Below are 22,362 nucleotides of genomic sequence, written 5' to 3'. Positions count from 1 at the left end.
ATGTGTCAACATGAGCTTGGAAAAAAGGAGTAGGGCATTATTGGTGAAGCACTATTATCAAAACAACGGTAATGCTGCAGCTGCACTTCGAGAATATCGCGGGCTGAAAGGATTGCGGAATGGTTCTGTTTCTGTGCCTGCTGTGCGGAATGTGATGAAATAATTCGAATCGACTGGAGAACTGGGCGTCTCTCTGGGAAGAGGCCGACGATCGCTTGCACCACAGATAGTTGATGAAATTACTGTTGCTGTGGCAGACAACACTGCATGCAATTGCTGATTATCAGGTGATGTGCATGCTGTTTAAAATAGTTTAACATCCTGTGGTCCACTGTTCAGAAGGTGCTTTGAACCATTCTCAAATTGTATCTGTGTAAGGTCCATATAATGAAGCAGCTTGCACCACAGGACACACAACGGGTTGTTGACTTTGCTCTTCTTTCTCACAAGGGTTGAAGTTGACAAGGGCTGGTCCTGGACCATCGTACGGACAGACGAAGCTCATTTTTCTTTAACGTATGAGGTGAACACACAGAATTGCCGGTGTGGGGATCTTCACCTCCAGTCACTGTGCCTGAAATTCCTCTGTATGGTGAATATGTTACCATATGGTGTGGGTTCACAGCTTTGTTCATCATTGGCTCATACATTTTTGAAAAGGCTGGCGCTCAAGGGCCAAAGACGTGCAGTGTCACTGGCCAGCATTACTGCAATATGCTTCCCCAGCGTCCCCCCTGCACATCGCTTGTGAAGTTCATCTGCTTCTCAGAAATACATTCGGAAATGATCAAATTATCAACCGATTGTTTCCAAATGCTTGGCCGGCACGATCACTTGATCTCACTCCCTGTGATTTCTGGTTGTGGGGCTACTTGAAACACAGGATTCACCAAGGAAACATCCACACACATGCTGATCTGAAGTGCAGCATATCAAGAGAGGTAGCCAGCATACCTATGGACATACTTCGTCTGTTGCGGAGAATGCAATCCTGTTCTTGCAAACTTATCTGGTCGGTGATGTGCACCATAGTGAGGCTCTTCTGTAGCGATATCGGTACCAGTATGTAATGGTATAATGTACTGTAGCAGCTCATTAAAAGTGGTTCAGTTGCATTGATTCAGCATTATTTCTCTCACCATCTCCTTGACATTAATGCTACCAAGTTTGATACCCCCCCCCCCCCCCCCCCTGCGGGTCCGGGGATTAGAATAGGCCCGAGGTATTCCTGCCTGTCGTAAGAGGTGACTAAAAGGAGTACATCCCCCTCAAGGGGGTAGTTAGCGCCTTAGCGGAGACGGACGATTCCACGACCTATATTTGTGGTCTTTTTGGTTTTTCACTTCTCGTTTCTTCCTTCCTTTGGTTGGTTCCTTTCTTTGTTCTTCTCCATCTCAGTGTCTTCCTTACTCTTCTCCTTGCCTTCTCTGGTCTCCGCCTCGGCGTTTGAGACAGTCTGTCCTCTCTCTCTTCCTTTTCCTCTTCTTCCTTCCTCCCTGTGCACGCCTGAAGGCCGACCCACGCGTTCGCACGCGTAGCCGGTGACGGGGTAACGCATAATTCCCCGCCCTGGGTAGACAAGTAAGGCACGCACGTACTCCCTGGTAAAGGCCAGGCCCAGGGAGGGGTGATTGCCTGAGCTGATACCTTCTGACCATGCCGATTGGTCCCTCCGTCTGTTTCTTGGGAGGTGTGACCTGAGGTGTAAACATTCACCTAAGGCGGGAGTGCCCTCTGAGAGGGTCCCCACAAGGAAGGAGCGCGCCATCGGAGACGCTGGCAATCGTGGGGGATTCCTCCGCAATGGATTTCTCTTCTTCTCTCTCGACTTCTGCCCACAAATGGAAACATGGCCAGCCACCAGTGACAAAAGTACTACCGCCTGCCCCACAGTTCCTCGTCGTTTCTTGATCTGAGGACGGAAAGGATTTTTCCTCTGTCAACCCTTTCGTTATCCAGAAGGGTGTCGATGCCATAGCCGGTACTGTTAAGTCTTGTACAAGGTTGCGTAATGGTACCTTGCTACTAGAAACTGAGGGCGCCTTTCAGGCACAGAAACTGCTTCGAGCCACACTCCTGTACACATTCCCTGTCCGGGTGAAGGCTCACCGAACTTTGAATTCGTCTCGTGGTGTGGTCTATACTAGATCTCTCGACGGATTGACTGACGAGGAGAATCAGTCTTTCCTCGCTGAGCAGGGCATGACGGCTGTCCATAGGGTCATGAAAAAGGTCAACAATGACCTTGTACCGACCCGGACACTTTTCTTGACCTTTGATAGTGTTCAGCTGCCATCGCGCATCAAAGCGGGCTACGAGGTTATTTCTGTTCGCCCCTATGTCCCGACACCTACGCGCTGCTACCAGTGTCAGCGTTTTAATCACACTCGCCAGTCTTGTTCCAATGCGGCTAAATGTGTCACTTGTGGCAGGGATGCCCATGAGGGTGACTGTCCACCTCCGTCTCCTCGTTGTGTGAACTGTCAGGGTGACCATGCGGCATCCTCCCGCGACTGTCCCATCTATAAGGAAGAACGCTGTATCCAAGAAATTCGGGTCAAAGAGAAAGTGTCCACCTCGGCTGCTCGCAAGCTATTTGCTAGTAGGAAGCCCACGCTGCTCCCAGCGGGGAAATACAGTACTGTCCTCGCCTCTCCTCGGACTACCAGGGAGGTGGCAACCCAGACATGCGATCTGACCTTCAGCACCACGGTCGTCCATTTGGTCAGTGCTAAGATCACGCGGTCGACGTCTCCTCTTCCTCCCATCACCCCCAGACACAAGCCCCTTCATCAGCTTCTGCTAAGACGAAGACCCAGAAGTCAGATGCAAGGGCCTTCAAGAAGGAACCGTCCCTTGCAGACTTCCTACATACCTCGACCTCCCAGCCATCGACCAGTACTTCCACCAAACGACCTTCCAAGAAGGCTCATAGGAAGCACAGTTCTCCTCCTCCGCCACGGCGCATTTCTTCTCCTGCGCCACCCAGTGGTTGCCGCCCCAGGCCGTCATCCGTTTCGCCTGGCCGCACCGCTGGTAGCCGAACATCTGGCCGTTCACCGGCGGAGGAAGCTCCCCCTCCCGGCCATCTTACCAAGATGGCCGATGAACATATAGAACCAATGGACGATGACTGTCTGCCTACTGATAGCGGCGGCAGTGCTCGCACGAAGCCAGGCCCTCAGTGACCTTTGAGGTGACCCCTTCTTTCATCTTCCTTTTCTTCTTACGATGGCACTTATTCACTGGAATATTCGTACCATTCGCTCCAACCGAGAGGACTTGAAGTTGCTGCTCCACTTGCACCGTCCGCTCGTCGTAGCCCTCCAGGAAACGAAGCTACGCCCATGCGATCAAATTGCCTTGGCAGACTACACCTCTGTGCATTTTGACCTACCCCCTGTGGTAGGTATTCCGGCTTATGGAGGGGTTATGTTGCTGGTCCGGGATGATATTTACTACGATCCCATCACATTGCACATCGGCCTGCAGGCAGTTGCCATCCGAATTACTCTCCCCACTTTTACATTTTCCATTTGTACCATTTACACTCCATCGTTGTCTGCCGTTACCAGGGCAGACATGATGCAAATTATTGCTCAGCTACCTGCACCATTTTTGTTAACTGGAGACTTCAATGCCCACTATCCCCTTTGGGGCTCTCCAGCATCCTGCCCGAGGGGCTCCCTGTTGGCAGACCTTTTCAACCAGCTCAATCTTGTCTGCCTCAATACTGGCGCCCCTACTTTTCTTTCGGAGACATCTCACACCTATTCCCATTTAGACCTCTCTATATGTACTACCCAACTTGCATGCCGGTTTGAGTGGTACGCACTTTCTGATACATATTCGAGCGACCACTTCCCGTGTGTTATCCATCTCCTGCAGCATACCCCCTCTCCGTGCTCATCTACTTGGAACATCTCCAAAGCAGACTGAGGGCTCTTCTCTTCCAGGGCGATCTTTCAGGATCAAATCTTCACAAGCTGCAATCGTCAGGTCGCACACCTCACGGGATGCTGAATATTCCAACCCTCACCCTACTTCTTCTCCACATCGCGTACCGGTCCCCTGGTGGACCGCAGCATGTAGAGACGCTTTACGTGCTCGTCGCTGTGCTTTACACACCTGTATACGCCACCCTACAGTGGCGAATTGTATCAATTATAAACGATTATGTGCACAGTGTCGTCGTATTATTAAATAAAGCAAGAAAGCCAGCTGGGCTGCTTTCACAAGCACCTTCAATAGTTTTACTCCTTCTTCTGTTGTCTGGGGTAGCCTGCGCTGGCTATCTGGCACTAAGGTCCACTCACCAGTTTCTGGCTTGACGGTCGCGAATGACGTCCTTGTGGCCCCTGAGGATCTGAGGATGTCACCAATGCCTTCGGCCGCTTTTTCGCAGAGGTTTCGAGCTCCGCTCATTACCACCCTGCCTTCCTCCCCCGAAAACAGGCAGAGGAGGCTAGGCCACCTAACTTCCGCTCCTCTAATCGTGAAAGTTATAATGCCCCATTCACCATGCGGGAACTCGAAAACGCACTTGGCCGATCACGGTCCTCTGCTCCCGGGCCTGATTCTATTCATATTCAGATGCTGAAGAACCTTTCTCCTGCTGGTAAAGGTTTCCTTCTCCATACTTATAATCGCATCTGGATTGAGGGACATGTTCCCGCATGCTGGAGCGAGTCTATTGTTGTCCCGATTCCTAAGCCGGGGAAGGACAAGCACTTGCCTTCCAGTTATCGACCCATCTCGCTTACCAGCTGTGTCTGTAAAGTGATGGAGCGAATGTTTAACTCTCGTTTGGTTTGGCTGCTCGAGTCTCGACGCCTACTTACCAATGTACAATGTGGATTTCGTAGGCGCCGCTCTGCTGTTGACCATCTGGTTACTTTGTCGACCTTCATTATGAATAACTTCTTGCGGAAGCGCCGGACCGCAGCTGTGTTCTTTGATTTGGAGAAGGCTTTCGACACCTGTTGGAGGGCGGGCATTCTCCGCACCATGCATACATGGGGCCTTCGCGGTCCCCTCACTCTTTTTATTCGTTACTTTTTAATGGATCGACAGTTCAGGGCACGTGTAGGTTCTGTCCTGTCAGACACCTTTCGCCAGGAGAATGGGGTGCCACAGGGCTCAGGTTTGAGCGTCGCTCTCTTCGCCATAGCGATCAATCCAATAATAGATTGACTCCCAGCTGATGTATCAGGCTCCCTTTTCGTGGACGATTTTACTATCTATTGCAGCGTGCAGCGTACATGTTTCCTGGAGCGCTGTCTTCAGCATTCTCTTGACCGTCTTCACTCCTGGAGTGTCGCCAATGGCTTCCGTTTTTCTGCCGAGAAGATGATCTGTATTAACTTCTGGCACTACATAGAGTTTCTCCCACCGTCCTTACGACTCGGTCCCGTTGCTCTCCCATTCGTGGAGACAACAAAATTTTTAGGTCTTACATTTGACAGGAAACTTATCTGGTCTCCACATGTGTCATATTTGGCTGCCCGTTGTACCCGTTCTCTAAATGTCCTCCGTGTTGTCAGTGGTACGTCGTGGGGAGCGGATCGAACCATCCTACTTTGTCTATATCGGTCGATCGTCCGCTCCAAGCTGGATTATGGGAGCTTCGTATACTCCTCTGCACGGCCATCCATCTTACGCCGCCTCAACTCCATACAACATCGGGGTTTACGTCTTGCGATTGGAGCGTTTTATACTAGTCCCATCAAGAGTCTTCATGCTGACGCTGGTGAATCGCCACTCACCTACCGGCGCGATATACTGCTTCGTCGGTATGCCTGTCGGCTACTGTCAATGCCCGACCACCCATCTTATCGTTCCTTTTTTGATGACTCGACCATCAATACGGGTTGTATGTCTCTGCCCTGCTACCCCCTGGAGTTTGCTTTCGTCGCCTCCTTCAACACCTTAATTTTTCACTCCCTGCAACCTTTCGAGTGGGTGAGAGCCACACGCCATCTTGGCTCCAGGCTCAGGTTCGCGTTCACCTTGACCTCACCTCGCTCCCAAAGGAGGTTACCCCCGGTTCGGTCTACCACTCCTGTTTTCTCGAACTTCGTTCGAAGTTCATTAATATGACCTTCATTTATACAGATGGCTCTAAGACCAATGACGGGGTCGGGTGTTCTTTTATTGTCGGGGCACAAAGTTTCAAATACCGGCTCCATGGCCATTGTTCAGTCTTCACAGTTGAGCTCTTTGCCCTCTACCAGGCTGTTCTTTACATCTGCCGCCACCGACATTCTGCTTATGTCATCTGCTCAGATTCCCTGAGCGCCATCCAGAGCCTCAGTGATCCGTACCCGGTTCACCCTTTCGTGCACCGGATCCAACGCTCTCTTCAGCAGCTGGTGGACGTCGGTTCTCCGGTTAGCTTTATGTGGGTTCCTGGCCATGTCGGTATCCCTGGGAACGAAGCTGCAGATGCTGTGGCCAAGGCTGCGGTCCTCCAGCCTTGGACGGCTTCTTGTTGTGTCCCTTCGTCAGATTGTAGCAGGGTCATTTGTCGGCGCATTTTATCGCTGTGACATGCCGATTGGGCTGCACTTACGGACAACAAGCTTCGGTCCTTGAAACCTCCTCCTGCGGCTTGGACGTCCTCCTCCCGCCCTTCCCCCCTGCGGGTCCGGGGATTAGAATAGGCCCGAGGTATTCCTGCCTGTCGTAAGAGGCGACTAAAAGGAGTCCATCCCCCTCACGGGGGTAGTTAGCGCCTGCGTCCGGAGACGGACGATCTTCACGACCTATAATCGTGGTCTTTTTGGTTTTAAACTTCTCGTTTCTTCCTTCCTTTTGTTGGTCCCTTTCTTTGCTCTTCTCCACCTCACTGTCTTCCTTACTCTTTCCCTTGACTTCTCCTTGCCTTCTCATTGCCTTTTTCTCCTTGCCTTCTCATTGCCTTTTTCTCCTTGCCTTCTCATTGCCTTTTTCTCCTTGCCTTCTCATTGCCTTTTTCTCCTTGCCTTCTCATTGCCTTTTTCTCCTTGCCTTCTCATTGCCTTTTTCTCCTTGCCTTCTCCTTGCCTTCTCATTGCCTTCTTCTCCTTGCCTTCTCTGGTCTCCGCCTCGGCGTTTGAGACAGTCTGTCCTCTTTCTCCCTCTCTCTCTTCTTTTTCCTCTTCTTCCTTCCTCCCTGTGCGTGTCTGAAGGCCGACCCACGCGTTCGCACGCGTAGCCGGTGACGGGGTAACGCGTAAGTCCCCGCCCTGGGTAGACATGTAAGGCACGCGCGTACCCCCTGGTAAAGGCCAGGCCCGGGGAGGGGTGATTGCCTGAGCTGATACCTTCTGACCATGCCGATTGGTCCCTCCGTCTGTTTCTCGGGAGGTGTGACCTGAGGTGTAAACATTCACCTAAGGCGGGAGTGCCCTCTGAGAGGGTCCCCACAAGGAAGGAGCGCGCCATCGGAGACGCTGGCAATCATGGGGGATTCCTCCGCAATGGATTCTACTCCATCGCTTTCGACTTCGACCCAAAAACGGAAACGTGACCAGCCAACAGTGACAAAAGTACTACCGCCTGCCCCACAGTTCCTCGTAGTTTCTCGCACTGAGGACGGAAAGGATTTTTCCTCTGTCAACCCTTTTGTTATTCAGAAGGGCGTTGATGCCATAGCCGGATCTGTCAAATCTTGTACCAGGTTGCGTAACGGCACCTTATTACTAGAAACTGAGAATGCCTTTCAGGCACAAAAACTGCTTCGGGCCACCCTCCTGTACACGTTCCCTGTCCGGGTGGAGGCCCACCGAACTTTGAATTCGTCTCGTGGTGTAGTGTATACCAGCTCCCTCGACGGATTGACTGACGAGGAGCTTCAATCTTTCCTCGCTGAGCAGGGCGTGACGGCTGTCCATCGGGTCATGAAAAAGGTCAACAACGACCTTGTACCGACCCGGACACTCTTCTTGACCTTCGATAGTGTTAAGCTGCCATCGCGCATCAAGGCGGGCTACGAGGTTATTTCTGTTCGCCCCTATGTCCCGACACCTACGCGCTGCTACCAGTGTCAGCGTTTCAATCACACTCGACAGTCTTGTTCCAATGCGGCTAAATGTGTCACTTGTGGCAGGGATGCCCATGAGGGTGACTGTCCACCTCCGTCTCCTCATTGTGTGAACTGTCAGGGTGACCATGCCGCATCCTCCCGCGACTGTCCTGTCTATAAGGACGAACGTTGCATCCAAGAAATTCGTGTCAAAGAGAAAGTGTCAACCTCGGCTGCTCGCAAGCTATTGGCTAGTAGGAAGCCCACGCTGCTCCCAGCGGGGAAATATAGTACTGTCCTCGCCTCTCCTCGGACTACCCGGGAGGTCGCAACCCAGACATGCGATCTGACCTTCAGCACCACGGTCGTCCGTTCGGCCAGTGCTAAGATCGCGCGGTCGACGTCTCCTCTTCCTCCCATCACACCACAGACACCAGCCACTTCCTCAGCTTCTGCTAGGTCGAAGACGCCGAAGTCAGAAGCACGGTCCTTCAAGAAGGAACCATCCCGTGCAGACTTCCTCCGTCCCTCGACCTCCCAGCCTTCGACCGATACTTCCACCAAACGTCCTTCCAAAAAGGCGCATAGGAAGCACAGTTCTCCTTCCCCGCCACGGCGCATCTCTTCTCCTGCGCCACCCAGCGGTTGCCGCCCCAGGCCGTCATCCGTTTCGCCTGGCCGCACCGCCGGTAGCCGTACATCTGGCCGTTCACCGGCGGAGGAAGCTCCCCCTCCCGGCCATCCTCCCGAGATGGCCGATGACCCTATAGACCCCATGGACGATGACTGTCCGCCTACTGATAGCGGCGGCAGTGCTCGCTCGAAGCCAGGCCCTAAGCGGCCTTCGAGGTGACCCCTTCTCTCATCTTCCTTTTCTTACGATGGCACTTATTCACTGGAATATTCGCAGCATTCGCTCCAACCGAGAGGACTTGAAGTTGCTGCTCCGCTTGCATCGTCCGCTCGTCGTAGCCCTCCAGGAAACGAAGCTACGCCCATGCGATCACATTGCCTTGGCACACTACACCTCTGTGCGTTTTGACCTACCCCCTATGGTAGGTATCCCAGCTCATGGAGGGGTTATGTTGCTGGTCCGGGACGATATTTACTACGATCCCATCACGTTGCACACCGGCCTGCAGGCAGTTGCCATCCGCATTACTCTCCCCACTTTTACGTTTTCCTTTTGTACCGTTTACACTCCATCGTCATCTGCCGTTACCAGGGCAGACATGATGCAACTTATTGCTCAGCTACCTGCACCGTTTTTGTTAACTGGAGACTTCAATGCCCACCATCCCCTTTGGGGTTCTCCAGCCTCCTGCCCGAGGGGCTCCTTGTTAGCAGACCTTTTCAACCAGCTCAATCTTGTCTGCCTTAATACTGGCGCCCCTACTTTTCTTTCGGACACATCTCATACCTATTCCCATTTAGACCTCTCTATATGTACTCCCCAACTTGCACGCCGGTTTGAGTGGTATGCACTTGCTGATACATATTCGAGCGACCACTTCCCGTGTGTTATCCATCTCCTGCAGCATACTCCCTCTCCGTGCTCCTCTAGTTGGGCCATCTCCAAGGCAGACTGGGGGCTCTTTTCTTCCAGGGCGACCTTTCAGGATCAAACCTTCACAAGCTGCGATCGTCAGGTCGCACACCTCACGGAAGTCATTCTCGCTGCTGCTGAATATTCCATCCCTCACCCTACTTCTTCTCCACGTCGTGTACCGGTCCCCTGGTGGACTGCAGCATGTAGAGACGCTTTACGTGCTCGTCGACGTGCTTTACGCACCTTTAAACGCCACCCTACAGTGGCGAATTGTATTAATTATAAACGATTACGTGCTCAGTGTCGTCGTATTATTAACGAAAGCAAGAAAGCCAGCTGGGCTGCTTTCACAAGCACCTTCAACAGTTTTACTCCTTCTTCTGTTGTCTGGGGTAGCCTGCGCCGGCTATCTGGCACTAAGGTCCACTCCCCAGTTTCTGGCTTGAAGGTCGCGAATGAAGTCCTTGTGGCCCCTGAGGCTGTCTCCAATGCCTTCGGCCGCTTTTTCGCCGAGGTTTCGAGCTCCGCTCATTACCACCCTGCCTTCCTCCCCCGCAAACAGGCAGAGGAGGCTAGGCCACCTGACTTTTGCTCCTCGAATTGTGAAAGTTATAATGCCCCATTCACCATGCGGGAACTCGAAACCGCACTTGGCCGATCACGGTCCTCCGCTCCAGGGCCTGATTCTATTCATATTCAGATGCTGAAGAACCTTTCTCCTGCGGGTAAAGGTTTTCTTCTTCGTACATACAATCGCATCTGGATTGAGGGACATGTTCCCGCATGCTGGCGCGAGTCTATTGTTGTCCCGATTCCTAAGCCGGGGAAGGACAAGCACTTGCCTTCCAGTTATCGACCTATCTCACTTACCAGCTGTGTCTGTAAAGTGATGGAGCGAATGGTTAACTCTCGATTGGTTTGGCTGCTTGAGTCTCGACGCCTACTTACAAATGTACAATGTGGATTTCGTAGGCGCCGCTCTGCTGTTGACCATCTGGTTACCTTGTCGACCTTCATTATGAATAACTTCTTGCGGAAGCGCCCGACCGCGGCTGTGTTCTTTGATTTGGAGAAGGCTTACGACACCTGTTGGAGGGCGGGCATTCTCCGCACCATGCATACATGGGGCCTTCGCGGTCGCCTCCCTCTTTTTATTCGTTCCTTTTTAATGGATCGACAGTTCAGGGTACGTGTGGGTTCTGTCCTGTCCGACACCTTTCGCCAGGAGAATGGGGTGCCACAGGGCTCAGTTTTGAGCGTCGCTCTGTTCGCCATCGCGATCAATCCAATAATGGATTGCCTCCCAGCTGATGTATCAGGCTCCCTTTTTGTGGACGATTTTACCATCTATTGCAGCGCGCAGCGTACACGTGTCCTGGAGCGCTGTCTTCAGCGTTCTCTTGACCGTCTTTACTCCTGGAGTGTCGCCAATGGCTTCCGTTTTTCTGCCGAGAAGACGGTCTGTATTAACTTCTGGCGCTACAAAGAGTTTCTCCCACCGTCCTTACGACTTGGTCCCGTTGCTCTCCCAATCGTGGAGACAACCAAATTTTTAGGCCTTACCTTTGACAGGAAACTTAGCTGGTCTCCACATGTGTCATATTTGGCCGCCCGTTGTACCCGTTCTTTAAATGTCCTCCGTGTTCTCAGTGGTATGTCGTGGGGAGCGGATCGAACCGTCCTACTTCGTCTATATCGGTCGATCGTCCGCTCCAAGCTGGATTATGGGAGCTTTGTATACTCCTCTGCACGGCCATCCATCTTACGCCGCCTCAACTCCATACAACATCGGGGTTTACGACTTGCGATCGGAGCATTTTATACCAGTCCCGTAGAGAGTCTTCATGCTGACGCTGGCGAATTGCCGCTCACTTACCGGCGCGATATACTGCTTTGTCGGTATGCCTGTCGGCTACTGTCAATGCCCGACCATCCGTCTTATCGTTCCTTTTTTGACGACTCTCTCGACCGTCAATACGGGTTGTATGTCTCTGCCCTGCTACCCCCTGGAGTTCGCTTTCGTCGCATCCTTCAACACCTTCATTTTTCACTCCCTGCAACCTTTCGAGTGGGCGAGAGCCACACGCCACCTTGGCTCCAGGCTCAGGTCCGCGTTCACCTTGACCTCAGCTCGCTCCCAAAAGAGGTCACCCCCAGTTCGGTCTACCACTCCCGTTTTTTGGAACTTCGTTCGAAGTTCATCACCATGACTTTCATTTATACAGATGGCTCTAAGACCAATGAGGGGATTGGGTGTTCCTTTATAGTCGGGGCACAAAGTTTCCAATACCGGCTCCATGACCATTGTTCGGTCTTCACAGCTGAGCTCTTTGCCCTCTACCAGGCTGTTCTTTACATCTGCCGCCACCGACATTCTGCTTATGTCATCTGCTCAGATTCCCTGAGCGCCATCCAGAGCCTCAGTGATCCGTACCCGGTTCACCCTTTCGTACACCGGATCCAACGCTCTCTTCAGCGGCTGGCGGACGTCGGTCCGCCGGTTAGCTTTATGTGGGTTCCCGGCCATGTCGGTATCCCTGGGAACGAAGCTGCAGATGCCGCGGCCAAGGCTGCGGTCCTCCAGCCTCGGACAGCTTCTTGTTGTGTCCCTTCGTCCGATCTTAGCAGGGTCATTTGTCGGCGCGTTGTGTCGCTGTGGCATGCCGATTGGGCTGCACTTACCGACAACAAGCTTCGGGCCTTAAAACCTCTTCCCGTGGCTTGGACGTCCTCCTCACGCCCTTCTCGGCGGGAGGAGGTCGTTTTGGCCCGGTTACGAATTGGACACTGCTGGTTCAGCCACCGCCATCTGCTGACGGCTGCGCCGGTGCCGTTCTGCCCATGTGGGCAATTGCTGACGGTCCGCCACATTTTAACGTCCTGTCCAGATTTTAACACACTGCGTCTTGATCTTGGCCTGCCATGTACTCTAGATGCCATTTTAGCGGATGACCCACGAGCAGCTGCTCGCGTTCTTCGTTTTATCAACTTGACAAACCTCTCTAAGGACATTTGATTATGCTGTTTTTTTAATCCTATGCCTGTCAGTCTGTCTTTTATCGTGTTTTCCCTTTTAGTTGTTGTTTTTAAACTTGGGCCTCGCGGTGCATTCTTAACGTCGTCAGGGCACTAATGACCATTGAAGTTGTGCGCCCTAAAACCACCAACAAAAAAAAAAAAAAAAAAAACAGTGGTGTGCAGTTGGCAACTGGAACCCCCCATATGATTCCTGTAGACACCCTCCTGGTGGAAGCTGGTGTCCCACAAGGGAGTGATGGTAAAACGCCAGCAATTCTTGGTGACTATGCAGTCACAATCTGTCAGATGCCCTTCCATCAGTGGTACTTAACTGTTTCATAACCAGCAGTTCTGACTGCTTACAAATTGCACAAAATTGGTTAGACCAGCTGGGATACGACTGGAGGCTCCAGGCGAGGACATCAAACTGCTGCTCTTGTCTGTGTGCATGGAGTTCCCTCTCAATATCCCCTGTGGTGTGTACCCAGTCCTCTGTTTCAGATGATCCTCTTCTGTGTCCCCTAAGAAAATTGTTGACCCCTCCTTCCTCAGACACCTATTCTATTCTGTTCGGTTCTCTGCAGTTACCCAAATTCGACATCCATCTATGCAAATGGATGAAAAGTTAGTGACAGTTTTGGTTGTGCATTTGCATATGCAAGGTGACATGAGACGCATTTTCTGCCACATTCATGCAGTGTACACATGGGCTCTGCAGTACAATACAATAAAACTCTCTCTGCAAAGGACATCCTGATTTGAAGAGAGTCCGTGAGCATGGCATAACTCAATGCTACCACAGAAGCGTTTTGGTCACTAAGGTCCAAGACTAACTAGTTAACCTTCACAGTTCCGGAACTGGACTCTGCCCCAAGTGGGGTATTCTGAGAAATGAACATGCTGACAAATTAGCTAAATAAGCAACCACAGAAGACATGAGCCCACAGTACCCAGACATACGAATACATCATCAAATTTTGGAAATCTGGGATAAGGGATGTCAGGCAACCACAACCCTCTACAAGCTGAGAACAAACGAGGTGACCACCAGGGCCTGGTATACTTCACTGCAAGCCTCTCAGAAATCTACTTCCAGGTACTCCATGTCAGTGACCTCAGTAGTCATTGGACATTGTGAGAGAGCAAGTTGAGGCACTCCGCAGAACTCTGGGACTTTGAACGTGGTCAGGTGATTGGGCGTCACTTGTTATACGACTGTACACGAGATTTCCAGGCTCCTAAACATCCCTAGGTCCACTGTCTTCCGATATGATAGTGAAATGGAAACGTGAAGGGACACGTACAGCACAAAAGTGTACAGACCGACTTTGTCTGTTTACCGACAGAGACCGTCGACGATTGAAGGAGGTCATAATGTATAATAGGCAAACATCTAACCAGACTATCACACAGGAATTCCAAACTCATCAGGATCTGCTGCAAGTACTAGGACAGTTAAGTGGGAGGTGAGAAAACTAGGATTTCATGGTAGAGTGGCTGCTCATAATCCACACATCACACCAGTAAATGCCAAGCGACGTCTTACTTCGTGTATGGAGCGTAAACATTGGACGATTGAACAGTGGAAAAACATTGTGTAGAGTGACGAATCATGGTACACAATGTGGCAATCTGATGGCAAGGTGTGGGTATGGCGAATGCCCAGTTAACTATCGTCTGCCAGCATGTGTAGTGCAAACAGTAAAATTCGGAGGCGGTGGTGTTAGGGTGTGGTCGTGTTTTTCACGTTGTGCCCCTTGTTTTGCGTGGCACTATCACAGCACAGGCCTACATTGATGTTTTAAGCACCTTCTCGCTTCCCACTGTTGAAGAGCAATTCGGGGATGGCAATTGCATCTTTCAACACGATCGGGCACCTGTCCGTAATGCACAGCCTGTGGCAGAGTGATTTCACAACAACAACAACATTCCTGTAATGGACTGGCCTGCACAGCGTCCTGACCTGAATCCTGCAGAATACCTTTGTGATGTTTTGGAACGCCGACTTTGTGGCATGCCTCACTGACATACGTCAATACCTCTCCTCAGTGCAGCACTCTGTGAAGAATGGGCTGCCATTCCCCAAGAAACCTTCGAGCAACTGATGTCTGCAAGAGTGGAAAGTGGAAGCTGTCAAAAAGGCGAAGGGTGGGGCAACACCATATTGAATTCCAGCATTACCGATGGAGGGTGCCATGAGCTTGTAAGGCATTTTCAGCCAGGTGTCCGGATACTTTTGATCACACAGTATATCCTAGTAATTCTGACTACAGTGACCCTTGTTATGAGTATCCTTCAGTGACTGGCTACAGTTTTTAGCGATCACAGGCCCTGGAGCTGCCAGTTCTAGATGTTCTGCTTGTTTCCAGCACCATTTGGATGAAGATGACTCTCACGTTTTCATTTGCTTTCTTGCGTGCAAACACTAGCAGCATGTGAATTCTTACTCACCTTAACAGACCCACTACATCGAAATTGGTGAGAGAACTCGCATGTAGCCTGTGAGTGTGTGTTCGCTGTTAGCTGAAATGGGCATGAAAACATCTGTCACTATCATTCACTTTGTTTCTAAGAATAGTAATGAAACCTTTGCCTTCTGTGCAGTTGTCGGCCTTCCTCTGTCAGTCACCATTAGAAGTTAACGCCATGGACTTACGATGTTGCATGCGCAATTTCAAAACTGATAACTCATTCACATAGCTTTTGTTGTTCCAGCCTTAAATTGGAAGATATGTCTTATGCGGCTGTCCACAGTAGTGTATTCTGTGCACTCTTTTCATATTTGCATAATTATTGCATCTACATTCACTGTAGTCTATTCTTGGTCTCTCACTACAATTTGTAGCCCCACACTTCTCTGTTATGTAATTGACTGTACCTTGATAGCACAGGATGTTTCATATCTACTGATCACTTCTTTTAGTCAAGCAGTGCCACAAATTTCTTTTCTCTCCAATCTGATTCGGGTCCTCTTCTTTAGTTCCATGATCTACCCATCTAATCTTCAGTGTTTTTCTGCTCCACCACATTTTAAAATCTTCTGTTATCATGTTGTTTCTACTGTTTATTTTCTGTTATTTACTTCTGCATAAGGCTACACTCAAGACAGCTGCTTTTGAACAACACTTCCTAACATTTCATTTATTATTATTATTATTATTATTATTATTATTATTATTATTATTTGTGGATAAGTGCATTAGATTACTTAGATGTGGGCATTTCTCTTCCTCTGTGCCCCTGTTTCTTTCATTCTCTCCTGTGTGCCTGCTTTCTCACTTCAGAGCATGTTATTCCAGTCTTCTTCTTTGGTTTTTTCTTGTGGTCAACTTGCCGTTTGTGAAATTTGGACCTGAAGACTTGGCATTTGTGAATATTTCCTGGAGTAACTTCTGCCAATTTCATGTCAGTTTTGATCTCGGCAACCCATTTCATTGTGTCCGTTTTGGCTTTGCTCGTGTTGTCATAAAATCAGACAATTTGTTTTGTAAGTTTGTCTAGGTTCATTCTTCTAGTGTGTCTATAGAATTTTAACCTCTGTTTCCTAATTTCATTATGGGTATTTGTGTATTGTTGGATTTTCTGATTGCTTCTGAGTTGGTATTGTTCATGCGCAAGTTTTGGGCATAGAATTTTTCTTATGATTTTGCATTCCTTTTTCTCAGTGTTTTGATTGCATTGTTTTCTCATTCCAAATTAGTGTTTCTAATCCAAAGAGGTATTGTGGTTTAATTACCATATTGTAATGTCTTAGTTTTGTGCGCTTGGAGAATTATTTCTTGTTATAGATATTTTGGGTGAGTCAGTGTGCAGTTCCATCTGTCGGCATCTAATTTTGTTCACTTTTGTTTTGATTCCATTTTCCTGAATGGTTTCACCAAGATATTTAAATGGTGGAACTCGTTTAATTTTTCCATATTTTGTCTCCGTGAATAATGGGACTTGTTGTTTCAAAATATATCTGCCGACCGACTTTTTGTGCAGTTTCTTTCTGCATCAAGATCTTCATCTACACTATACCTACATACAAACTCTGCAAGCCACTATATGGCGCTTGGCGGAGGGTATGTTGTACCACTACTAGTCATTCCTTTTCTCTTTCACATGCAAGTAGAACAAAGGAAAGCAACTGTCTCTATGCCTCCATATGAGTCCCAATTTCCCTCATCTTATCTTCGTGGACCTTTCGAAAAATGTATGTTGGCGGCAGTAGAATTATTTTGCAGTCAACTGCAAATGCCAGTTCTCTAAATTTTCTCAATAGTGTTCCTCAAAAAGAATGTAGCCTTCCCTCCAGGATTTCCTATTTCAATTCCCCAAGCATCTTCATAAAATGCAGTCTTCTTTACAGATGAACCACACTTACCTAAAACTGTCTAAACAGAATCCGACAATCCGGCTTTCCTACTACAATCCTTACATGCTCATTCTATTTCATATCACTTTGCAACACTATGCTTAGATATTTGAACAATGTAACTGTCTGAAGCCTCACACTTCTAATGCTGTTTTTGAACATTATCGACGTGTTTTTCCTACTAATCTGCATAAACTTACATTTTTCTCCTTTTAGAGCTAGTTGCCATTCACCCCATCAACTAGAAATATTGTCCAACTCATCTTGTATCCTCCTAGAGTTCTCAATGACGACACCTTCCTGAATGCACATGACATAATAATCCTCATAGAAGCTCTGACAGCTATATCCTTAGAGATAAACAGATTTTACTCACAACGTATACCAGCAACACTAGGACCAAGAGGACAGCAAAACGAGGAATTTCCTCCTTCTTCAAGCCAAAATTGGGAAAATTACTAAGCACACACCAGGATCAAGACAAACTCGTGATGAATTTCGAAAACCTCTCTGTAATAGCCATGTGCGTAGAACCAGTAACGCCAATTGAAGACATAATAGCAGCCATTATGACTACCTCAAGACACGTGATGCCGGGACGAAACATCAACGTAGCTGGAGATGTCAACTGCAGATTAGACGTCATTAGTCATAGAACAAACGAGCTGCTAGACATGATGACAAGAAAGGAATCACCAAGGTCAACAAGGCGGACGAACAAACATACTTTGCACACTCAGGATGTAGCACCATTGACTTAATATTCTTCAAAGGATCAAACGTGACACTAAATAATTATAAAGTAAGTTAATCAGCAGATGAAACACCTCTAAAGAAGCAGTGCCCAGTTGTGGCCAGCTTTTGCTTCCCAAAAGTGAAGAGCAGAGTAAAAGCCACAGCAATTAACACCTCATGGCAGCTAAATAGCCATGTTCTAAGTCAGTAGACAGAAGAATGAAAAGAATTTGAGAACCACTTAAAGGGAAACAACATTGAATCGGCTGCCATAACCCTGGCAAAAATAATTCAGTCTGCCCTAATGTGCAAACCCAAAAGGAGAGTGCAGAAATGGTTTGACAAAGAATCTTATGGAAAAAGAAAGATCACCCTCCATATAGCAAAATCCAGCCAGAGCCTAGAGGATGTAAGATCCTACAGCCAAATCAGAAAAGAAAACAAAAATCTTCAGAAGACTAAACGAAAGGGATGCATGTAACAGGAAATGATCAATATGTTGGTGGAAGTCATAAAGGACCCATACTTAACATTGAGGCTACGAAAAGAGCAGTGGACAAATAGATACAGTTGGGGAAGAAAATTTTAGAAATATTCTCAACATAGATCAAACCAGCACTGCATATGAAATGATCAATATGGAGACAGACCTACCAGAAACTAACCCCTTCATGATGGAAGAGGTACATCAGATAACATAGTCTCTAAAACACAATAAGCCTCCAGGCCCCGACAGAATATGTAATGAACATACCAAAAGTTCAACTAGCCTACTGCTCCAACCAGGTATATGAAACATATGTCTACAAGAGGGCAACATACCAGAAATATGGAGGTTGTTGACACTTAAGATGCTATTTAAGGGGAAAGGCAACAAAATGGATCAGAACTCCTACAGGGAATTGTCCTGGAAAAATGCATGTTGAAGATACTAACAAACATTATCACAAAAGCAAATTTTTGAAGAAGTAGACCAGAAGATTCCGGAAGAACAATGGAGATTCCGGAAAGGCAGGAACATGCTACACACTATTAGCAACCTAAAAGACGACGTAGAGGAGGCATTAAGACATCGCCAAGGAAAATTCCATGCAGTCTTTGTAGATTATACCAAGGCCTTCAATAAACAAACAGGTGCATACTAATCTCAAAACTAGAATTAATAACAGGGAAAGATAAACTTAGTGTTGATCCATAATATGCTGATCGCTAACTTCATTCAGATCACAGGTGACGTAAGTACGTCGAAAACAATAACACAAACCAACGGCGTATTGCAGGGGGACCCACTAAACCCTGTACTTTTCAGTATTGCCACATATGATGATGTACAGATGATAAGACAAGAAATGGAGGACATCAAAATCTACGTATATGCGGATGACATGGTCATTGGTTCAAACTCCAGACTCAACCTGCAAAGAGCAACCAACCAACTCGAGACGTGGGTGCAGGAGATCAATATGGAAATTGACACGGGTAAAATCGTAAAGATGTCATTCTGCAACGGAGGTCGAGAAGCTGTGGAGGACAGAATATTTCTTGGGATGGAACCTCTTATGACAGTCGATAGCTTCAAATATCTGGGGCTGAATCTCTAACCACTGCCAGGTCATTCCCAATACATGTAAAATCTTGAGCAGCAGCTGCCACAAAAGTCATGTTTCACATCAAGGCTGTCACTGAAAACAGCCATGGCCTTGTTCACTACAAAAATAGTTCCCATCACAACCTATGGGATAGATAAAATTTGGGAAAAGTTGAGTCTGAAAGACCTAAGGACTCTGGAAGCAGTTAAGTCATGCTTCTTGAGAGCACAGAGTTTCAATACACACAGTCTATGCCAGTGTATAAACTCACCAGGGAACCCTTTTTCATAGAGGAACTGCGTATGAGGCTCCCATCGTCCGACAACTCGAATAAACTCCTACATGAAAGAGAGAAGAAAAGGGAAATTTGCCTGGACTTTTATACAACAGGAGCCATGACAAACATATCCTGGACCAACACAAATCAAGAACTCCTCACCTGGTGAACTCAATAGCAGTGCATGGATATGACCAAAAAATATGCCAGAACAAGTGTTTCCACGATCCCGGCAGCAACTGTGTGTGTGAATTGTGCAACCAACCCTGTGACGGTTACCATGTGACCAGCTGTAAAAAAAAAGAGTACAATCACTGGTAGAAGTCTGTAAATAGTAAACAATGTGAACACAGAAATGTGAGGAACAAGATGATATCACAAAGCTATGTAACTTATGCACAACCTGTGCACATTTATTCTAATTATAATTCTTATAATAATATGAACTAAATAATATATGTGTAATGGATGATAAAAAAATCAGGCATTTATAATGTGTGTACACTATGCTTTGGTAATTATAAAATATAAGGGGCTGTCAAATAAAAATGAGACAGATTAAAAAATTTAAGTAAATTGTTTATAATTTCAAAAATAATTACACTGGGTGATGAGACAGTCAGTGCCAGCATGGAAAAATACCTAAGGAACCATTATACACTCATGCGCCTCTTTGTCTGAAGCAAATCAACAGCCAAGAGTATCTTCTTTCAGGGTTCCAAAAAATATGGATAATAAGTGATTCAAAGGGTAATGATTCACTGAAGTCCCACAGCAATGCTCACACTAGTATCAGTTGCACGTAAATGCCTTTAAGATACCTTTTAATTTCTTGCAACACCAGCTGTTTTTCAGATTCGTAGTAAATTTCTAACAGATTCTCCTGTGCTACAGCCAGAGCATCATTAGAAGTTTAAAGCATTAATTTTGTTTCAGCAATTTGGAAAAATTGTAAACTTCACTTCTAGTACCCCTATTATGTAGGTGGCATAGATACCAAAATTTGTTTCATGTAGAATAATTGCATCTAACAGACAACTGATTATCTTTCAACAGTTCTTAAGTTCCTCGCAGTGTTTTACGAAAAGCGTAAAAATTCTGAACCCGCTCATCAAAAATTGCCATAAGCTGGTAATTGATAATAGATACCTATGTTTATACTCAGATTTATGGGCCTTCAAATTTCAAACTGCCTTTTCTTTACTGAACTTATTTTGACCTTGTTTGAGATTTTATTAAAATTTATCTGATCATTGGGGGGGGGGGGGGGGGGGGGGTGGTTATGAGGTCTTCAAGATTTGGAAGTACCCCACGACCAGAGGCCTGGGGCAGAGTGCACACGACCACGCCCCTTCCCATGTCGCTAGCCCAGCACTGCCTCGGCTCCATTGGACAGACTCAGTACTGACTGTAATGCACTGGTTTGCTGGATTTCATTTTCTTCTTTGAGCCTTGCTTCAGCCTGGATTAGAATGATGGCCGAGTATGACACTGAAAGGAGGTGAACACTTTGCATCGGTGCACTTTGCATTATCCATAATAATACTGTATGGACCATGATATCACAGAGTAGCTTGTTACTAGTATGTCGCAGGGTAGTGGTTATAAGTGCCATGAGCAATTTTTTGCGTGCACCCAAACTGTGGATTCCGTGATAACTAATTGCCACAGCAGTGAAGTTAACGAACTTGAAATTTAGTTAATGAATGATGATGACTTGTACATACTATTCTGCATATGTTTTGGCTTGATCAATTTTGTTCTGTATCTGTTGAAGCTGATAAGAAACCGGACAATAAACTTGCCATTTAGCCAGTTTAGGGGCCAGAAAAAAAATCATTTCGTGGAATGTTTGTGTTTCTGATATTTCGCGATATCTTGCCTAAATTAGAAATAATTTTGAACTGCAAATACAGTTAACTACCTCTAAAATGTGCAGTACTTCATATATCAAAACATTTGTTTTGTCAACATCGATATATATTTGTCATACATTTTACATAATACCATGGATAGCAATAATTTATTTCTAACACAATGTTGGCATATAATTTGAAGCAGAAATTTCTGATATTGCAATCTGTTTAGTTGTCACCTCTTTATGTGTAAAATTTCCTCTTTGTATTTTATAACAGCTGCACTGTCTCAATATGGCTACGACTGAAGTGAATGGATCTGCAGATTGCTCCGAAAAGTGACAGAGCCTCATTGCTCGTTCTTTCGAAATACATGAACAGTTTTCAGAAAAAGAGGCAAATTTGATGAAGAAGCTCAAAGGTATTTATTAACTAGTTTATTCTTTTGTGAAGTGAAAGCTTTTAATATTGCTGTTTTCAAAAACATTTCTAATTCACACTGCAAAACATGATATAAACTAATGAAATTCTGACAGTTTATCAGCAAAGGAACAGCATTGTGTTGAGCCATTATTTCCAGTAGTTTCCTATGTGCTGTGTACGGGTGAAGTTCTAGGTTCCTGTACCAATCAGTATTTTACGGACTCTGGACTCCACTGAAAAGCATGCATCTGGAAGAGTGCTGTCCAACTTTAAGGATTTAGGTTTTTTCATAGTTTCCCTAAATTGCTTTAGGAAAATGCGTGGATTGTTTCTTTTAAAAGGATGCAACCTATTTGCTTCCCTGATACGTGATTATGCTCTGCCTCTAATCACATCAACAACAGTCTGTACACCCTAATATTTCTCCATTTCTGTGCATCTAGTATTGAGGTTGGAATGTTACCCTAAATTTGCACTTGGCCGTAAATACCATAGAGTAAGAGTGTGGATCAGTGGGGAATGTAGTAAAGGTGATGGCTATTACAGTGTCATC

At 47.2% G+C, this 22,362-nt stretch overlaps 1 protein-coding gene across 1 annotated transcript in view; it reads left to right on the top strand.

The window, feature by feature from the left end:
* The window catches only part of LOC126143140 (uncharacterized), a 273,492-nt gene that overhangs the window by 5,743 nt on the left and 245,387 nt on the right, over positions 1-22,362 (top strand). Inside the window, exon 2 of the mRNA XM_049915350.1 lies at positions 21,666-21,807. Coding sequence (XP_049771307.1) covers positions 21,792-21,807 — 16 coding nt within the window. The 5' untranslated portion in view covers positions 21,666-21,791. The remainder of the gene's footprint in view (positions 1-21,665; positions 21,808-22,362) is intronic.

This window comes from Schistocerca cancellata, unplaced genomic scaffold (genome assembly GCF_023864275.1).
Source record: "Schistocerca cancellata isolate TAMUIC-IGC-003103 unplaced genomic scaffold, iqSchCanc2.1 HiC_scaffold_782, whole genome shotgun sequence".
In the NCBI taxonomy this organism is placed as follows: Eukaryota; Metazoa; Arthropoda; class Insecta; order Orthoptera; family Acrididae; genus Schistocerca; species Schistocerca cancellata.
Note: the sequence above shows the minus strand (reverse complement) of the source record. Positions and strands in the feature narration are given on the sequence as shown.